Source organism: Meles meles, chromosome 9, assembly GCF_922984935.1.
Source record: "Meles meles chromosome 9, mMelMel3.1 paternal haplotype, whole genome shotgun sequence".
Taxonomy (NCBI): domain Eukaryota; kingdom Metazoa; phylum Chordata; class Mammalia; order Carnivora; family Mustelidae; genus Meles; species Meles meles.
The window spans coordinates 109,338,744-109,358,947 of NC_060074.1; the positions used below are offsets into that span (position 1 = coordinate 109,338,744).

Below are 20,204 nucleotides of genomic sequence, written 5' to 3' on the forward strand. Positions count from 1 at the left end.
TATGTAAAGTATTCTTTTGCTCTATGTTGACCAGTTCTAAGTTATCTTCTAAATAAGGATATACTTTGAGCAAATATGAACTTATTATTTAGTTATATATCATCAATAAAACATTAGTTTTTTTTTTTTAAAGAGAGTCTTCACTTTTATTTATTTATTTTTTTCATCTCAAGTATCATAGAACATGCTGGAGTTAGTTATTGACAGATCTCTAAAACCCACCTGCCTGAATCCGAACAATTCAGAGTAAGAAGTAGACCGCGGGCCTACAAAAGCTGTGTGAGTTCACTCACAAATGTGGGTTTGGATCAGTCAGTCTGTCAGAGAATACTGGCATTAAATTCAGAAATCCTGAAACCATCATTATTCTGGTTTCAAGTTTAACTGACTGACCTAATAGTTTTGCAACCCATGAAGCTTACTGACATATAGGAAGGAGATATATTGGATAATCTGGTGGATATGTCAGGCCTTTTGTCAGTTATACTTTTTGATGTAAATCCACAAATTGGAATTCTAGTCCACAACAGTATCTTGTTAAATTTGTTTGCATGAGTCACAGTACTGGAGACTAATGGTACTGGTAATCTGGAAAGATTGGATTTCGGGGCTTGCAAGTTGAGACCAACCCTTGGATGGGATGTTTTCCAAGGTAAAGGCCATCTAATGGGTCTCTGTAGGCAAATAGTTGACTTCAACTGAGTATTTGTACTAGCACAAATGGACTCAACTCAAGATTCATACCAGACTGCAGATGCTAACCCAGCACAATTCCTAGCGCTATCAATTGATTAAAAGCAGTCTTGGGGCACCTGGGTGGCTCAGTTGGTTAAGCATTTGCCTTTAGCTCAGGACATGATCCCAGAGTCTTGAAATCTAGCCCTGCAGGGGGCGCCTTTCTCAGCACAGAGTCTACTCCCTCTGCCCCTCACCTGGCTTGTGCGTGCCTGCTCTCTCTCTCTCTCTGTTTCTCTCAAATAAATAAAATCTTTGAAAAATAATTTAAAAAATAATCTTAAGATTGACCCCAACCACATTGGAACGTAGCTTCAAATTTTAAAATGCATAAAAATCACTTGAAATACTCTTTTAAAATGCAGATTTTTGGACTCTACAATCCCAGAGATTCTGATTAAATTCAAAGGAGATGGAGACATGGAATCTGTATTTTATCAAACACCTCAGGATGTCTGCTGTTCAGTCACTCAGAAATACTGGGTCAGCAGATTAAACAAAGAAATTTCCTTATTTTGCTCATCATAATACAGTCGCATCCAAATTTTCTCTACACAGTGGGGGACAACACTCCTAGTTCTGCCTGATGTTAATGGTATTCTCTGAATAACGATTGCTTTGTTCAAATAAGTTTGAGAAATGCTGGAGTAAGTAAAATTAAATGGGTTTCTTTACTGCAGGATTTCTCAATGTGTCATTTGGTGGTTGTGTGTGTGTGTGTGTGTATGATTGTGCACCTTGCATTTACTGGCTATGCAAGAGGGGAATAATTAGAAAAATTTCACAACTTCACAAATATATTTGACCACAAAGCCCTTCTTTCCACAGACTACTCACCCGCATAATACACTTTTGGAAATGTAAGTGCATCAGAGTAAACACCGGGAGGTGTTACTCTCAGTACTGGAGACAAAGTGGCTTCAAAAACCAGCATTAAAGAGAACCAGAAGGTCATAAGCAGATGTGAGCCTTCCTTCTTCCTTTTTCTCAATAAAGCAAATTTTTTCTGTTAAGGAAAAAACTCCTTCTAATTTTGATGCCTTGAACTTCTGCTTTTTGATTTGTATACTCCCAGATTTAAACCCTGCCTTTTACACTTCTGTAATCTTAAATAAGCTGTTTAATATGTGATCCTCCCTTTCCTAGAGATAGTGATAACTGCCTCACAGGATTGTTCTATGGATTAGCTGAAATAATTATTGTGATAACCTAGCACTAAGTCTAGCACATCAAGTGTAGCATTTAATAAATTGTAGGGAGGTTAACATTCTTTCAGATGTACACATATTTGGGGAAAATAAAGGCAGAGAAGGAAAGAAATAAATATGATTCATTTGCTAAACCCTAGAGCTTGCAGATAGGCTTCAGTATTTGTACCCACCATGATGATGGCTTCAGAGATTCGCAGGGATTCCAAGATAGAATTTAGACTCAAAGGTAAAAGACTGCAGCGGATGACTAGTGGTATCTGCTAAAGAAGTACGAGGGAGAGAAAGCAACTTTTTCTTAGCCATCCAGGGAATATTAAACACAGAAATGCCAGGTGGCCCTTGGTCATCTAAGAACTGTCTGTCGGCATGCCATTCAGTTCCAACTGAATAAAAATACAATTGGTGAACAGTTATGGTCTGAACTTTGCAGTGCTGATTACCAATTTTGAAAAGAGACAGATCACTGTAGGCTTGAAACAAGTGTTCAGTTTTAGGATATCACTTAAGCTGAGCCTAAAATGAAAGAGAAGATTGTATTTAAAAAATATATATATATTGACTTATTTGAGAAAGAGTGAGAGAGAGAGAGAGAAGTGGGGAGTGGCAGAGAGAGACAGAGGAGCCGACTCCCTGCTGAGCAGGGAGTGGACACCAGACTCTGTAGATCCCGGGACAGCAAGATCATGACCTGAGCCAAAGGCAGCCGCTTAACCCACTGAGCCACCCAGGCACTTTGTTATAGGCAAAAGTAGGAGATATTGAATGCAGGCAGTCTGCGGTTTCATGGGTTAAGATGGGGAACGCGGGCAGTCCTTTAGAGGCCATCTATAATTTTATGTGTTTCAGATCTCTTGTCCTTTATTATCTTCTATTGCTCTTCCTTCCTTCCCTTCCCACCACATATGTCTGCGAAAACTCTGGTGGAGGACCAGAAGCCAGGAGACGAGAACAGAGCGGATTGACCCATCAAGCTGGGCGAAACTGGTGCCCTCTGAGGAGTCCTAAACTTGACATTAGAGAGAAAAGTTCTTTTCTAACAGAGGACAGCTTAGATTGCAAAACTTGGCCATTCACAGCCATACTCCCTGCCTCAGAGGGGTGGTTAGAATACAGACAGCGTGAGGGAAGTCAACCCACAGAGCAAAGCAAAGGACAGGGAACAGTGAATCCATCTCCTGGATGTATGCAGGTACACGGGCTCACCTGCTCTGTATCCCCATTCTCCCTGCTGCTTGCAGTTCCGCTCTTAACTGTGTCCTGTGACCTGTGTCTCCTCCTTGACCTAAGATGGCTTAAGTGTTGAGTATTTTCCACTAAGGTTCTCCTGAATATAAGGCATTTTAGATCTTATTTTCCATACTTGTAAGTCAGATAATGAAGAATCTAACAAGCCGAAAGGAAAACAAAAACAAACAAACAAACAAACAAACAAAAACAGATACATAATAATCATAGGAAGGATTCAGTATTTTCTTTCTTGTTTGTGTTCCCCAATATCTCTGTGTTCCAGGGTCAAAGCATTTTAGCTGAAACTGGATTCAGGGCCTTATGCCCAGAGCAAAATTCAGGGACCAAGGAAACTGTTCACTGGCTGTGGGAGGAATCACGCGTGCCTACCTGTGGCGGCCGGTGTGGTTCTACAGCTAAGCAAGGCATGGTACTTGAAGGATTCAGGTCTCAGCTGCCTTACCTCTCAAGCGCCAGAAACGGAGCTTAACTCAGAGCAGTGGATGCTCCCTTCCCTCCAGGAAGTCAGGTTTGCTCTGCCAGCAGACAGGACACTGATGAAACTTAAATGAGCGAAGATGAAGTGTGACCTTTTTTAGCAGCTCCTGAGGTTAGCAACAGAGAATGGAAATGTCAGATCTGCATAGACAGGCCAAGTAGCAAACTGAGCTTAGCAACTTGCAGACCAAAGCTCTCTGTTCATGTGCAGGGAGAAACATATCTGTTACAAAAAGACAGAAAGGAAAATACACAGTCTGAGTCTGAGTGAATGAAAAGAATAATGAGTTTATTGACACTTATTCGTGTTCTGCCAGACCTTATTTAGTTTTTAAAATGATTTAGAGATTATTTTTGCCTTGATTTTATTAAAGAAGAAACTAAAGCCCAGAAAAACGTAAATATAATTTCGAATATAACAAGAGCCAGAAAATGACAGACTAAGATTTGAACTTGGATCTCCCTAATCTGAAGTCTGGGTTGTTGGAATGGACCCTGTGCCCTCTGTGAAGAAGCCCACGTTGTCCTTCAGGGGACAGTCCCAGATCAGCCCTCAGTGGTAGCAGGCTCAAAAATGAGAGCCTTTGGTAGAGGCCCTAATTCTCTGGTTCTTAAACAGCAGCTCAAGTTTAATTTGATAGCATGACCTTTAATGTGAAAAATAGAAGAAACTTGCAAACATGCCCACATGGGGCAGCATCCCAGATAATCCAGCCCTGCTGGTGTCCTGTCCACATTCTTTGTGGATTCCAGGGGCCATGGCAGAGACCACAGCAGTCAGGGCCCGCCTTGCCAGCCCTAATATCCACTGGAAAATAAAACCTTGGCAGAGTAGGGATAGTAAAACTTGAAAGGAGATTGATGAACCCAATCATAACCTGTGTCCTTTTTGTCTTGTATCTGAGAGGTTTTCCTTCTTTCTTGTTTTGACAATGAATTTTTTTTTATTCTGCCAAATAAAATCATAGGATTATCTGTAAAAGATAAAAGTAATTATTTGAGGATCAAATTAAATATTTCTACACTTGGTCTGTGAAAACAATGAAGCTCTTTGACTGAGAGATCACATACTTCAGTCCTATGTTAGCTTCAGGACTCAGTTTATGTAGCTTTTCTAAATATTTAAAAAATTCCTGATTCATATATGTAAGTAGCTACCAATAGATACAGGTTTTGAATACCTTCCCCTGAAATAGCTGATATTTTTCAGTAAGATTTATCCAGCAGTGTTCCAAAGCTGGTATAATTTTTCTACTTCAGATTTGCAACCTGTATTCATTCCTTATAAATACAAAAGTCAGATAAATGCATAGTCAGTGTTATTGCTTTCTAGAATATGACATTTTTTTGATGTCATGTTCATCCATTCACTTGTTCTTGCTGTTATTATGCAGTGGAAAGAACATGTGGCTAGCAGACGTTCCCGAGCTTGGCTGGGCTTAAGTGGGTTTATGTGGGTTTAAGTGCAGCAGAGGCCTCCCTTCAGCCACTCTGCCCTCTGGGGCCTGAGCAGACCCCAGGCACCCAGCTGGTGCGGTGCAGCAGTCCCCGTCGCAGATGACACTAACGTGCCCTCATTCGCATGAATACATAGGGAAGGCAGAAGAAGATTGACATCAAGGTCTCAAGGGTTAACCTGAAGCACAAAACTAACAAATTGCTGTGCATTGTATTAAAATATGATACAGGGGTGCCTGCGTGTCTCAATTGTTAAGTCTCTGACTTCAGCTCAGTGCGTGATCTCAGGGCCCTGGGATGAAGCCCTACATCAGGCTCTGCATGCGTCAGGCTCTGCACTCAGCAGGGATTCTGCTTGAGATTCTCTCTCTCCCTCTCCCTCTGCCCCTCTCTTCGCCTTCACTCTCTCTCTCTCAAATAAATAAATAAAATCTTTTAAAAAATCTGATACATAACACATTGTGTTTTAATTTAAAATTTAAAAAAAATAGAAATATTTGCAAGAAGTGCCCAAGAACTAGAAAAGAGAAAAAGAAATCCCTCTAATTTGCAACCCTTCTGACCCTCTCTATTGAATGGTTCTGGAACTTGAAGTCAATTGGACCCTTGGTATTCACTGCACTTTGAGGACCAATAGCTCAGGCCCTGTCAGGGAACTTGTCAATGCAGAACCTCAGTCTCTAACCCAAAACTACTGTATCACATTTTAAACAAAATTTAAGCATGGAACAAGACAATAGAATCATTCCTATTCCTAGTGGGATATGAATGATGGTCTAAATGTTAAGAATAAGGCCATTCTAGTAATCCGGAAAGCTCTATTGTTTGCATTTCCTGATTAACGTAACAATTGGGATGTCTTCTCCAGGATGCAAAAACAAAATCATCCACTGGAAGGCACATAAAACCTTCTACCCTACTGATATATATGATATATAGTAGATAAACCCAGACCAAATCTCTCTCCCATTAAGTCTAGAGCCTGTCTGTAAATTGTATGGTGTGTTTCCATTCCAATGAAGCACTTCTAGGCCATTGAGACAAATGGATTGATTAGGGAAATTCGTCAAAATGATCCATATCAGGGACACCTGGATTGCTCAGTCAGTCTGCCTGCGGCTTGGGTTGTAATCCCGGGGTCCTAGGATCAAGCCTGGCTTCTGGCTCCTTGCTTGACAGGGAGCCTGCTTCTCCTTCTGCCTGCTGCTCTCCCTGCTTATGTATTCTCTCTCTTTCTCTGACAAATAAATAAATAAATAAAATTTGAAAAAATGATCCATATCAGGTTAATTGGGGATTCTCTTCCCTTGTGATTTAAAAAAAAAAAAAAATTATATTGTTATTTGGAGAAAACAGACATTTATCTTTGTGAAATAACCAGCTGGCTATGATTTGGTATTAGTTTCGTGGTCTCAGCTTACTTCTCATATTAATAGTATTGGACTAGATAGCACTGATATATTCATGAATCAGAACATCCTTTGCTTTGAAGAAATGGCCTTTGAAGAGCACTGAGCCTCTCTTGGCATGAAGTTGAGGTTTGCAGATGAGTGGAAAGAGGACCTTCCCGTTTTTGCCATCAAAAGCCAGGACAGGGAGGAGGCGTGCCCACTGTGTGTGCTGGGGTCTGTCTGGAAGCTGGGCAGTACTTGGGGTCACTGACGTGCACAGCAAATTCCTTGACCACCGTTGGTTTGTCCATTATCTGGGCATCTTCTCTGCAATGACTGACAGTTGGCTCCCTGCTGTGAACTAGACCCTGGAAAATTTAGGAAACTGACTTCTGACACCTTTCTTTTTATTCACTTAATTCCTTAATGTCTGCATCTGCTGTAATTACAACAAATTTCAATTATAATGAAGATCCGACTGTGGGGGTAAAATGGGATTATGGTAATTGTTAGAATGGAGAGGCATAGAAATAGGTTTCAAAAGCTTTCAGGGAAGCTATCTGACCAAAATAAGATCAATGCAGTTGGCTGCTAATTAAAGCAAACAGACAAAGGAACGCAACCTAGCTGATTTTTAATGTATGAGCTTCATTAAAAGGCTTACATTAGTCAGCTTGCATTTTGAGGACTATTGAAATGTTTTGTTCTTTCTGTCTCTAAGGAAAGCATATAGAAATTGAAACTGACCTTCAACTGTATAAAGAAGGTATGAGAATTCTTAAAAAGGGAAGTAACTCAAAGTAATTCAGGCTCGTTTATAGGTAACCATTTATCTGAACATTTGGGAATTTCAAAGGCCTGCCAATAGATGTCCTATTCATTTCAATCTGTTATGGGGAATGAGGAAGAGAGAAATTTCATACTGAGGAAAAAATATTTCTGTGGGTGTTTATAGAAATACACTGAGTGTTTTTTAGGCTGATCTAAACAGATGACTTCCTCTAGCTGTGTTCAGGTTGGGGATTTTTTTGTGGGGTGTACGTGTGTCTAACAGTGTATGTGTTTAAATAACTGTAATAGAAGGGTAGATACTCAGCGACACAGTTAACCATTGTGTGGATTTTCTTAGACACAAGACCCTTTCCTTTTAATTTTTACAAGAGACTTAAAATTACATGGATCAATAGAGGGCCATAATGAATGTGATTATGAGGAGTGTATTACCAGGTGGGCTTTGTTCCAAGGCGCAGAGGCCTCACCCACTGAATTTTATTTTCAGAGTTTAATGAGGGAGATAGAGTTAGCTGGACCTGTATTTGAGGGCCTGCTTTGTGCTGGTGGGTGACCTGGGAGCTCTCTGAGCCTCTGCGGCTTTATGCAGAAAACAAGATTCATTCACCTGAACCTCTTCTCTTGACCAGCTGATCTCCTATTTTGGCTAAAAATGTATTGGGACAGCCTGACTCACTCTTCTTCTTAGAGACCATTTCTTAAGTGAATGAGCTTCTCTTTGCTGCTGCCTAATGGCAAAATAAAATGCGAATGTAAGCCCATGCGTATGTTTATTTCCAGTTTATTATAAAGCCATGACCAACCCAGAAATAAAGAGTGAGATGGTACTTTTATGCCCACATTTAACTACTATTAACAGTTTACTGATTTGGACCATTTCTTTCTAGATCTTATTTTCTCTTCAATGAGGGCAATAACAGCAGAAGCTACACATGATACTCTGCGATGTGCTTTCTGTAATTAATAGTATATTGCACATGTAGAACTTTCCAGTATCCTTACATATAGATGTATGGATTCATTTTAATTGCCTCATAACATGCCATAGTATGGAGGTGCATTGTTTCTTCAGCCATTCCCAAAATGGTGGACTATGTTTCCATTTTTTAAGTTGTTGATAGTTATAATAATTTTACATATATATTTTTTAAAAATTGTATCTATTTGAGAGAGAGGAGAGTGGGAGCATGAGTGGAGGAGGGGCAGGGGGAGAGGGAGAGAGAGAGAGAATCTCAAGCAGACTCCACACTCAGCATGAAGCTTGACATGGGGCTCAATCCTACAACCCCAAGATCATGTCCTGAGCCAAAATCAAGTATTGGATGCTTAACTGACTGAGCTAACCAGGGGCCCTGGTAATTTTGCATATATCTTTGTGCATGTAAGAAAGTATTTCTGGGGTGTGCCTGGGTGGCTCAGTGGGTTAAAGCCGCTGCGTTTGGCTCAGGTCATGATCCCAGGGTCCTGGGATTGGGCCCCGCACTGGCCTCTCTGCTCAGCGGGGAGCCTGCTTCCTCCTCTCTTTCTGCCTGCCTTTCTGCCTACTCGTGATCTCTGTCTGTCAAATAAATAAATAAAAATTCTTTAAAAAAAAAAAAAAGTATTTCTGGGGCATTATTCCAAGCAGTGGAATTGATAAGTCAAAGTACGTATATAATAAAAATTTTGGAAATGCCACTGCATCAGTGGCAATGCCCTTCACAATTCCTTAAACAGCAAGGAACATAACAGGGAAACACTTCAAAGGCCATAGAGGAACAATGTGTAAAATAAGAAAAAATACTCAGAAAACATAAAGAAAATCAAAAGGACAACTATCTAATATATAAAAAATAATGTAAATTAAAAGAAATAATGTTCCCCCCCGACACTTGCAAATTAAGGAAAATAAAATAAAATCAAAGGATAGCTAGTTTAAAAAAGACAGATTCACCTCACGACTGTTTAGGGGAGATGAGGACATTTGGGAGGAGAATTTGGTTAACAGAGTGTACCTAAAATCCATTGTTTTCAACCAAAAAGTACTCAGTAATGTGACAGAAGCAAGAAGCAGAGGAAGTAGAGAAGGAATCCAGTGCTCAGCAAAGGGAAGCTGCCCTCGGGGTGAGGCTCAGGGTCCTGTGCAGAGCCTGTGGACGACTCAGTACTCCCCCATAAAGTGGGTTAGGAAGGCAGAACTTAAAACCTGAATGACCAGCCCACACAGGTGTGATGAAACTGTGATATGCACAAAGGAGGACTTTTTTATGCAGGTGAGATGCTTTGTAAGGTTATTTTTGTTTCAAAGAGTGATACTGAGTTTCTTAAAATTATAAACTCAAAATCTCGTTTTTTTAAAGTTTTCTTTTTTATTCTTTAAAAGATTCAGTTTATAAAACTGTACTCTATTAAGTCTAGCAAGTATTAGAACTCAGGTCTAAAAGCCCTTTGAATAATGCTTAATCCCATTTATGGATTTAGTTACTTAAATACCTTCAAATACATTAAACTTCATTTATGATATGATTGATTTATTTCCAAGTTGTACAATTTATGGCATTACAAGAGAGAATGCCACAAATATTTCTAAAAGTTAAGTATCCAGAAAATGTACATACAACTTTGCGGAACTAAATTTGTCTTAGATGTTCTAGGAAGATTTTTAAGGTCTAAATCAATTATACTTCACTGTTTATTTATTTAAAGATTTTATTTATTTATTTGACAGAGAGAGACACAGCGAGAGAGTGAACACAGTAGGGGGGAGTGGAGGAGGGAGAAGCAGGCTTCCTGCTGAGCAGGGAGTCCTATGCAGGCCTCATGACCTGAGAGGCACCCCTATTCTTCACTTTTTTAAAAATTAATTAATTTATTTTTTATTTTTTAAAGATTTTATTTATTTATTTTATTTATTTATTTGACACGTAGGCAGAGAGGCAAGCAGAGAGAGAGAGAGAGGAGGAAGCAGGCTCCCTGCAGAGCAGAGAGCCCAATGCGGGGCTCGATCCCAGGACCCTGAGATCATGACCTGAGCTGAAGGTAGCGGCTTAACCCACTGAGCCACCCAGGTGCCCCTGTTCTTCACTTTTTAAATTGGTGTTTGCAAGACATATTATATAGGCCAAATTCCCTTAAAAATTACAAATACCAAAGAACCTGAAAAAAATATATATAGCTAACGGTTAACATCTGTTAAATTAGGCTGGTGAGCACATCAATTGTTTTGTTGATTTTTGGGGACCGGCTTCCATGTGTGTCAAATACATAGAATTAAAGGAAAGAAAAGCCCCCCCCCAAAAAAATTACAAATACCAAAGAACTGTTATTTTTTTCCCAAAGTTTATTATAATCTTGCTGCAAGACAAAGACCTATCTCAGACCAATTCAAAGATCCATTCTTGGGGCACCTGGGTGGCTCAGTGGGTTAAAGCCTCTGCCTTAGGCTCAGGTCATGATCTCAGGGTCCTGGGATCGAGTCCCACATCGGGCTCTCTGCTCCGTGGGGAGCCTGCTTCCTCCTCTCTCTCTGCCTGCCTCTCTGCCTACTTGTGATCTCTGTCTGTCAAACAAATAAATAAAAATCTTGAAGATCCATTCTTGGCAGGAGCTGTTTTGAAGACACTTTTTTGGGGGGAAGGGGCTATCAAAGATATCCCTTGTAAGACTGAATTTTAAAAAAAGATAATTATTGGGCGCCTGGGTGGCTCAGTGGATTAAGCCGCTGCCTTCGGCTCAGGTCATGATCTCGGGGTCCTGGGATCGAGCCCCGCATCAGGCTCTCTGCTCCACGGGGAGCCTGCTTCCTCCTCTCTCTCTGCCTGCCTCTCTGCCTACTTGTGATCTCTCTCTCTGTCAAATAAATAAATAAAATCTTTAAAAAAAAAAAAAAGATAATTATTATTACACTCCTTGACTTGTCACAAGACTGTTTAAGTTCCTTTTGAAGTGGACCATCAACCGACATTGGTCTTTATCCTATTAAAGTCCATTATAAATATGTTTAAGCATTTTATCAAAGTCAAGAATATTAGTTTCTTCACAGGAAGATGTAGATTATATCATATAGAAGTTTCTGGCTGAGATCAGCTTTGGGACCATTTTTCTCTCTCAATACCTTATTCCTTCTTAACCCCCAAGCATTAATACTGAGGTTTTGATTGTCATAAACTTTTGGTACTAAATTCAGAAATCTGGAGGACTAAAATTTTCATGTTAAAAGAGGACACTGACTATGCTGAGTGATGGAGATATGAGCACAATCTTGGTTCATCATCATAGTACACCCCGAGAGCTGTGTACATATGAGTGTTCAGTCAATGGCTCCAGGACGTCCTGGCAGGCTGGCCATGAAGCCCGTAGTCCTGCATTCAAAGGCCAACTTTGGATCCTGAATTTCTTTTCTGTTTTGCTTAGTAGACCTTGATGGACTTCTGCATTTTTCTCTATTTGTAGGATTATACAATTACAAAGTTTATTTTAAACATTATGTCATCAATTTTTAGATTGGTCAAATAGCTTTGTCTAGCTTGGGATAACTTATACATTCTACCAAAAGCAGGCACAGACTAGAAACAATCACATTAACTCATATAGGCTTAAGAAATGTAGAGGGAATCTCCATCAACCGGGGAAAAAAAAAAAAAAAGGTAAAGGAAAGAAATCAGAGCAAGAGTAGGGTAGGGACAGGGGCTGTCCTAGCAGTAGTTTTATTTGAAGAATTTCTTACTTTAAGAATTCAACAATTTGCTCATGAAAAGAAATTGAAAGTAGAATCAAAATCTCTTTTCCCTGCTCTTCATCACTGAATTTATAGAATTTGTAGACTGAATTATATATCATTATGCTAATTATATAATAAATATGTCTTTTATTCTCTAGTTCAGGTTTATTTATTCTCAATTGGCAAATTTGTCACTATCTTTCTATACTCTAACCTCACAGCTCCAAGTTTGCTAATGACTTTCTGGAATCAGTGGTAACTATATGAAGGCCCCCTCCATCTATCCCACTCATTGCAGAAGTGGTGCCTTAATGCATGCTCAGAGTTCAGCTTTAAAGAGGTACATCATCTGGCGTTTGGATGACGCCAGAGAGAGGATGTATGGTGCTTGGGAACACAGGCTTCAGTGACAGGTAGCATAGCTCACGTTCCTGATTCTGTCACTTTATAGCTGGGCAAGTTGTTTACCCTCCTCTTGTCTTTCTTCTCTAATTAAACAGGGGAAATAAAACATTAAAACAACATCTCAGACATGATGGTGAGCACATGTCAAAGTTTCATTTCAGGTTGTTGGTAAGAGGAAAGTTTTTGGTGGATGTGTTTTGCAGGAGATTAGCTGGGAAAACAACGTTCTGTTAAATGTCATTAGGATAGTCACAAGGCTGGCTAAAGGTCGTTGCGTTTTGCAGTACCTTGTTAAAGGTAACAATAATCAAGGTGAAGGAAAGTGTCCTGATCATGCTGAAGGCTCTTTTTGTTAAACCACGTGCACCTAGAGAAAGCACATCCATCCAGGTCCAGCTGCATATGAAGGATGTTAGAAATTCGGGAGATAGGAATTTGGAGAGCTTATCTCCTAACAATTTGAATTGAGGGCCTTACCCCTAAGATTGTGACCTAGCTCTCACTCTCAATGGGCTTTTCTTACTCTAGCAGCCCATTGTTCTCTTTCTGGGTCATGCCTCTGGTGCCTAGTGTACGGCAAGTAGAAAAAGAAACAAAGTACCAGTTTAAAGAAACTGATTAAAGACTATGGAAATTATACTCATAAAACTGCCCTTGTTAAATTTTGGGGTTATACATCTTTTATTTTGAGTGTCAGCTTTACCGATGAGTTTTTCTAATCACAGTATGCATTGAACCAAAATGAACCAAGCTAGAAGCATCCATTCTTTTTTTTTTTTTTCTCCTCATTTTAGGAATATTAGATTGTCCTTTACCAAGGCACTCTTTTTGTCTTTCAGAAATATATCATTTTTTTAAAGTGGCCACAAGCAATGAATTTCTATCCTACACTTTCCTTGGTAAACTGAGTTTATTAACACTGCAATACAAAGTCTATGTGAGACTTATAAAGGATGTGTTCAAAGTGCCCAGATATTTCTTACTATTGTCCCCAAGACCTCTCCCAGGACATGCTCAACTGAATTTGGAAATCTTCAGTTTTAAAATATTTTAAAGTACAGACTAGAGGGAGAAATGTGTGTTTTCATTTCTTTTTGTATTTATAGAATTCTGTTTTACAAAATGTTAAGATTCCATTACTTGAAAATCACAGAATCCGGGTTTTAGCCAGCCTGAATGGAACAGGGTTTCTCTAGAAAGATCTCAGGTTATCTCATAGCATGTGATACAGAGTAAAACAGCCAGCCCTCAGGAAGTCCAGGGGTGCAACCAAATCTTGGAAACAACAGGAACCAGCCACACAAGTTCTATCAGAACTCTCCCTCTGTCTTTTCTGCTGCAGCCTGCACCCCAACATGCTCTCTCTCTCTTTCTCTCTCTCTCTCTCTCTCTTTCTCCCTTTCTCTTTTACAGCATGTAAGCTTTTCTTCTTATGGCTGAAAATGTGGTCCCTTAGAACTTCTGAGTTTTCTATATTATAGCTTCAGCCATTAAAAAGAGTCCAATCTAAAACTCCTTGGCACCGAAACCAAAAAAAAAAAATTACAGGATTAACTGCCTACCAACTTGGCTTTGCTCAACTTTCCATCTTTTTTTCTTTTTTGAAATATTTATTTATTTATTTATTTATTTATTTATTTATTTATTTAAAATAGAGAGAGAGAGGGCATACATAGCGGGGAGGGACAGGGGAAAGAGAGTTTTCAGCAGACTCCCCACTAAGTGGGGAGCCCTACAAGGGGCTAGATCTCACAACCCTGAGATCAGATCTGAGCAGAAACCAGGAGTTGGATGCTCAACCAACTACACCACCTAGGTCCCCTCAGCTCTCCCTCTTTAAAGCAATTAACTTTATGTTAGGGAAGAGAGAGGAGCTAATAATAGTATAATTTGCCAATCATGGAGTGCCAGTGAGTTGTGTGTGTGTGTGTGGCTTTATTTGGTATTGGGGGAAGGAGAGTGGAATGGAGTTGGATAGGGATAAAGACAGGAGTGTGTTGAAAGTTCCAGAGGGAAAATCTATCGAGAAAATTCACTGCAGGAACACCATAATTCAGAAGCAGGGAGGTGCTCAGATATAAGGAAAGAAAGGTATAGGGCGAGTGGGTTTTCCTGAGCTAGCCCCATTGGCTTTCCCTCAGGGCATACCCTGAAGCAGAGGTCCTTGCTTGGAATATGTAGATGAGGACATTGATGCTTCAAGGTTCTGTAACTCCCCACAGCACAAGGTTAGTCAGGGAGAGGGACTTTGGTCCATCTCAGTGACAAATCTGTTTCTTACCCCCTTTTTTTTTTTTAACCAACTGGGAATGGGAATCAAGAGGAAAGATAAAATCTGTATTAGGGAAAGCATCCCTTGTTCTTGTTTATGTATTGATTGGTTGGTTTCTGTGAACGTGTTCCACGGAAAATTTACTGGTTCTTTTTTTCCTCCTTCTGTTCTTTAAGCCGTAGTTGGATACCATGGAGTCACCAATATGCTTTCCTCAAACATAATCTGTCAGCACAATTGTGTGTTTGCTGTGCTGAGCGGAAAACTTCTAATAATGTCTGAACATATGCAGGAATATTAGTTTCTGAGCTTTGAAACAATCATTGCTGGAGGGTTTCCTACCTATATAGGACATTTAGGATAAATCATATAACTTTTGCTTGCCTCACATTCTCAGAGGCTACACAATGAACCTTTTTATTATATTAGACTACTTCCATAACCTCATTGTTACCACCCCCTCCCTTTTTAAATCAGTGGGATTTTTTTCCCCTATAAAGATTATTTCAAGAATTTCAGTATTTATCGCTGCTTTTAATCTTAATTTTATTCATTATAAGTATTGAGCACTTGCCAGGTTATTTCTTGGTCACAACAGTGCCTGCCATGTAGATATTTTAAATCACATATGTAAGAAGTGAAGAGAATTGCCCAAAGACCGCCATGCAGTGAATAGCTGAGCTGGTATTTGAACTCAGATATAAGTGACCCTAAAGCCCTTGACCTCTGTCCAGAAGATAGGAACATTGCCTTCACTCCCATTACCTCAAGTGATACTTGACATCTATTCTTCCTATCAGTTTTGCAGTACAATATATTTGGTTTGCTTTGTTGTGGCCATGCTTCATATCTTGGATTTTCACTTAATCCAGTCTCTGTCTGTTATAATCCTTTTTGCTAACTGTTTGCAGTAGCTTTATGATAGCCCGTTCATTTTACGTACCACAGCGTCCCTAAGAAATTTTCCAGTGTTGGACATTATATTTTGAGATATATGCTTAAGATAGAGCCATTTAAGTGTGATTGTGGAGTCAAATTCTACAAATGCTTTGGAGCATTTTTAATATGTGTGCTGAAAACATTTTTCAGAATAGTCATACTGTTTTCATTGTAAGTAATAAAGGCTTCATTTTAAGGGGGGGTGGGGCTGACATTTTTTGAAATGACAGAATTTCCTTGCATGTTAAATGAGCAGGTACCATCTTTTCAATTTCATGTGTAGTTTAAAATAGATTCCTGGCCATCACCTGAAAGAGAATCATGAGGACAGTGACCTCAATTATCTGCCCCCGTTTCACTTCCTTTTAAAAATGTAGAACCTTTCCAAAATGTAAAACTACAATCTTAGTTCATTTTATTCTATAGTAAATGAAAAATCTTATAGATTCTGACCACTTCAAATTAACTTTAAGTCAATGGCAACTTGCCCCAATGTTGAAATGCTTAACGAATTGCCTAAATCAGCTCTGATCCTTTCATTACATAGTAGTGCTAGATGGATCCACCCTGTGTGATAAAACTATAGAATTATTTTGCTGTTGCTCAAGTCTGATTTAGGTATAGACATACAGCAGACCTATTTCTACTATCAATTCATGCAGCTGGATATTAGACATTTTTGTTTTTTCCCCTTCATTTCAGTTGAGTTGGTTTATTTTGTTTGGTTTTGCTTTATCTCCTGTTAGGTGTTTGCCAAACTACTGTGAACATGGGGGAAGCTGCTCCCAATCCTGGACTACCTTCTACTGTAACTGCAGTAACACGGGCTACACGGGCGCCACCTGCCATAACTGTGAGTAGTTATGATTTTCCCACAGAACAAGCAAACATCCAGGAATACCAGTGTTAACTTCAGGATGCATTCAAATGGGGCAGGCACTTTTTGTCATTCATTCAACATGAGTTTCTTGAGAGGCTGTCATATATGCCCATTCCACGGTGGCCATGTGAGACAGATAAATGGATGCAAGCCATATCCTTATGGAATTTATGGTTTGACAGGAACCCAGGAGATGGAATACGTGTTGGAGGCACAGGTGAGATGATGTGCATGGGCCCAAAAGGAGAGCTATTAAGTCAAGTACATTGTTTAGATGGGCTCAGTTGTGCTGCTCTAATAAATAACATCACATCTCAGTGGCCTGAGTAACCAGTGGTTGTGTCCTGCCTGTGTTATGTGCTCATAACACATGTGCTATGTGTTATGTGCTCCACTGGCAGAGGTCTCTCTCCCACTTTGTTCTCATTCTGGGATGCTCACAGAGGTTCGTCACCTATAAGGTTATCATGGCAGAAAGAAGCAATAGGAAGCGTGTGCTCACTACTGAAAGATTCTGTGGGAAGTGGCAAACATCACTTCCACGCACATTCTGTTGGCCAAGCAGCATCACAGGGGCACACTTGAATTCAAGAGGAGAGGAAGTACAGTTTCACCATGGGATCAAAGAGAATAGAACCAGCATATGGTACTAAGTGCAGAAGACTGCGCACCAGTGTTAGGGAGGCTTCATATAGAAGACCTGAGCTGATCTTTGGTGGGAATGCTACAGAAAAAGAAAAGCAAAAGCAAACTGAATTTCTAAGTGGTTTCATGTGGCTGGAGAGTCCTGACAATGAGGAGAAGTCAGAAGAGATGAAGCAGGGAGCAAGGCAGACTGGAACATACAAAGAGTAAGGGGTGACGAGTAAAAAATAAATAAATAGTATGAGCTCCGATTACTGTAATTTTATAGTCTCGTTGCAGTCACCAAACAAAAACACATGCCAAAATAGAGGTTTGTCATTTAGAGAATTGTGTGTCAAACTGTGTGAAGTGAACTGTGAGTATAATTTAGAAAGACATAATCTGAAGGTGCTGGCTATAGCTGTAGAAGATTTCATCCGAAACGTGAGCTGTGAGATTGACTTAGGAGGTAGGAGAAGGACCTGCTAGGAAAAAAAATGTAAGAACAAAGCCAAGGAGCTGCTGAAGACCATAGTGAGGTCCACTTGGAGCAAACTTGCCAGGGCTTCTTAAGTTCCTGGAATGGCGCTTAGGGATTCAGAGAATGGATGGGAGATGTCGGCAGGGCTGAGCTCGGACCCTGATCCAGGATGGGCAGTGTCATCACTCTCATCCCTGAAGACCTCTCAGCCATTCTGTGGCCTTTCTGTGATTCGCAAGACTAAGTGACCAATGATGCCACAGAGCTGTCTAATCCAGTCAGAGAAGACATAGCCCAAAGGTCGTCACGGGATGATGCTACTGCTGTTGGATGCCTATGGAAATATGGAAAATATATGGGAAAGCACCACTTAGCTTTAAAATGAAGTCTGTTACTTAAAATCTATAAGTGTTGAGCCTATTCCAGAAATATTGTCCTTAAATAGCCCAGAACCATCTATGCATGCACAGACACATTGCACGATGCATACAGTACTGTCCAGATTGCCAACTCAGTGCTCTAGGAAGAAGCACAATGACAATGAGAATAGCCATCGATGTAATAGTGAGAACTTCGGAGGAGATTTAAATCAAAGCTACTCAATTTTTGGCCAAATCACATGACAACAAGTCTAAGATTTTTCAAGCTGATTCTGTTCACTTTCTCCTGAAGTAATTTAACACTAATCTGAGGGGTTCATCTCTATGGATACTCTTCTCCTTTCATTTTCTCCATCCATTAAGGCTAAAAATAAAATATTTCTAGCTTTTTAAAAAAGTGTGAAGTTGAAAATCAATGGAAGTGAGGTGCTGATTTTTAAAGGAACACTGTCAAAGGTGATGAGCAGGAGACTCAACACGCAAAGTCTTAAAAAATACCATTCTGTTTTATAACACCTTCTGATTCCCCTTGCTGTGAAATTTCTCAGTGTATATACCATAGGTCACAACATTGTTAAACTATTTCTTCCCTTCTGGGCACCCAGCCAGGAGAAATCAGAGTTACTTGGGTGGCTCTGAGATTTGGCAAACACACCTGGTATACCTGTGTAATTCAGGAATTTGTCACCCTCTAACTCATTTCTCTCCTTTCCCCAGTTTGGAGAGGACCATTGTTTTGAATCAGATTTATAAACTAATTGATTCAAGGCATGCTTTCCTGACTGCAAAAAACACATGCCCCTGACATGGGACATAAGAGATGAGAGCTGCCAAAGTGCAGAAGACAAAAGAAAGGATACCCTTGGGTAAAACAAAAGCAAGTTCACAGCTCCACTCTTGTAGAAATGGCAGTGTCCTGTGGATGACTGCTTCCTGAAGCAGAACACTAAATAAAAGGAGCACCTCGGTGGCTCAGTGGGATAAGCCTCTGCCTTTGGCTCAGGTCATGATCTCAGGGTCCTGGGATTGAGCCCCACATCGGGCTCTCTAATCAGTGGGGAGCCTGCTACTTCCTGTCTCTCTGCCTGCTTCTCAGCCTACTTGTGATCTCTTTCTCTCTCTCTGTTAAATAAATAAATAAAATCTTAAAAAAAAAAAAAGAACACTAAATAAAGTCTTCAGGTTTATAAGACATTTTTCATACTATTTAAGACTGATGATCTCTTGAGTATGCTTAGTCTTCTGTCTCTTTAAGCCCTTCATGGTGTGTTTCATTTTTTCGTTACAGGTGCTTTCAAGTGAATGTGAGCCAACAGTGTTGAGGACAGACAGGATTACCCTCTTTTTGTCCAGTCTTTGTGGATAAGAGATGAGTCTGGGTGAGGGGGAGAGTAGGATGGACTCTAAGAAATAGCAAAATGGGAATTCCCAAAGTCTCTAGGCAGAGCAGGTTGCTGTTAAAAGCAGATATATCATCATTCCCATTCAATTTTCTTTCCTTCTTACCTGATGACACATAAAGAACTTGGATGTACATGTTAGATTACTTTTCAAACACACTTTACTCAAAACCACCTGTTAGTGTGTGGACAATTCCTACCCAATCTGGCAGCCTCCTCATATGAGGAGGAAATGTGAGACTCTCACTTATCCCACAAACTGTCTCTGAACACCATTATCATTTCTTTATGTTGTTTTGGTTAGGAATTTTCTTCTCTATGTTGTATCCTATTCTCCAGAGGAATAACTGAAGGTATACCAATATTTGTAATCCACGTATGTCCTGTCAACCCAACCAGCAATCAGAGCTTTCAGACGACCAGAAATGGTTACTATGGTTCTTGGTTTTACATAGTGTGCAAGTTTAGAAGGTTGTGTAGTAAATGCCAAAATTCTAAGTATTTAGAGTATATCCTACTAAAGGTAATTTATGAATCTAGGTTAATATTAAAAGGAAGAGACTTTGATTATAGAGCTTAATGCATAATAAGTCTGCAACATGATAATAAAATGAGATGGATATTACTATCTCCATTTTATAGAAAAGCACATTGAGGCCCAGAAAAGTTATACACCTTCCTTAAAGGTCACAGAGTTAGTGAAGCTGGGACTTGAATGGGTGGAATCTGGCTTTGATGCCAGAGAGTTAAGCCCTGTATCTTTTAAGTTTTTTAAATACTTGTTTATTAGAGAGAGAGAGAGAGAGACCGCA

At 39.8% G+C, this 20,204-nt stretch overlaps 1 protein-coding gene across 1 annotated transcript in view; it reads left to right on the plus strand.

The window, feature by feature from the left end:
• CNTNAP5 (contactin associated protein family member 5) overlaps positions 1–20,204 on the plus strand; it is an 848,385-nt gene that overhangs the window by 480,903 nt on the left and 347,278 nt on the right. The window contains exon 11 of the mRNA XM_046019554.1: positions 16,374–16,480. Coding sequence (XP_045875510.1) covers positions 16,374–16,480 — 107 coding nt within the window. The remainder of the gene's footprint in view (positions 1–16,373; positions 16,481–20,204) is intronic.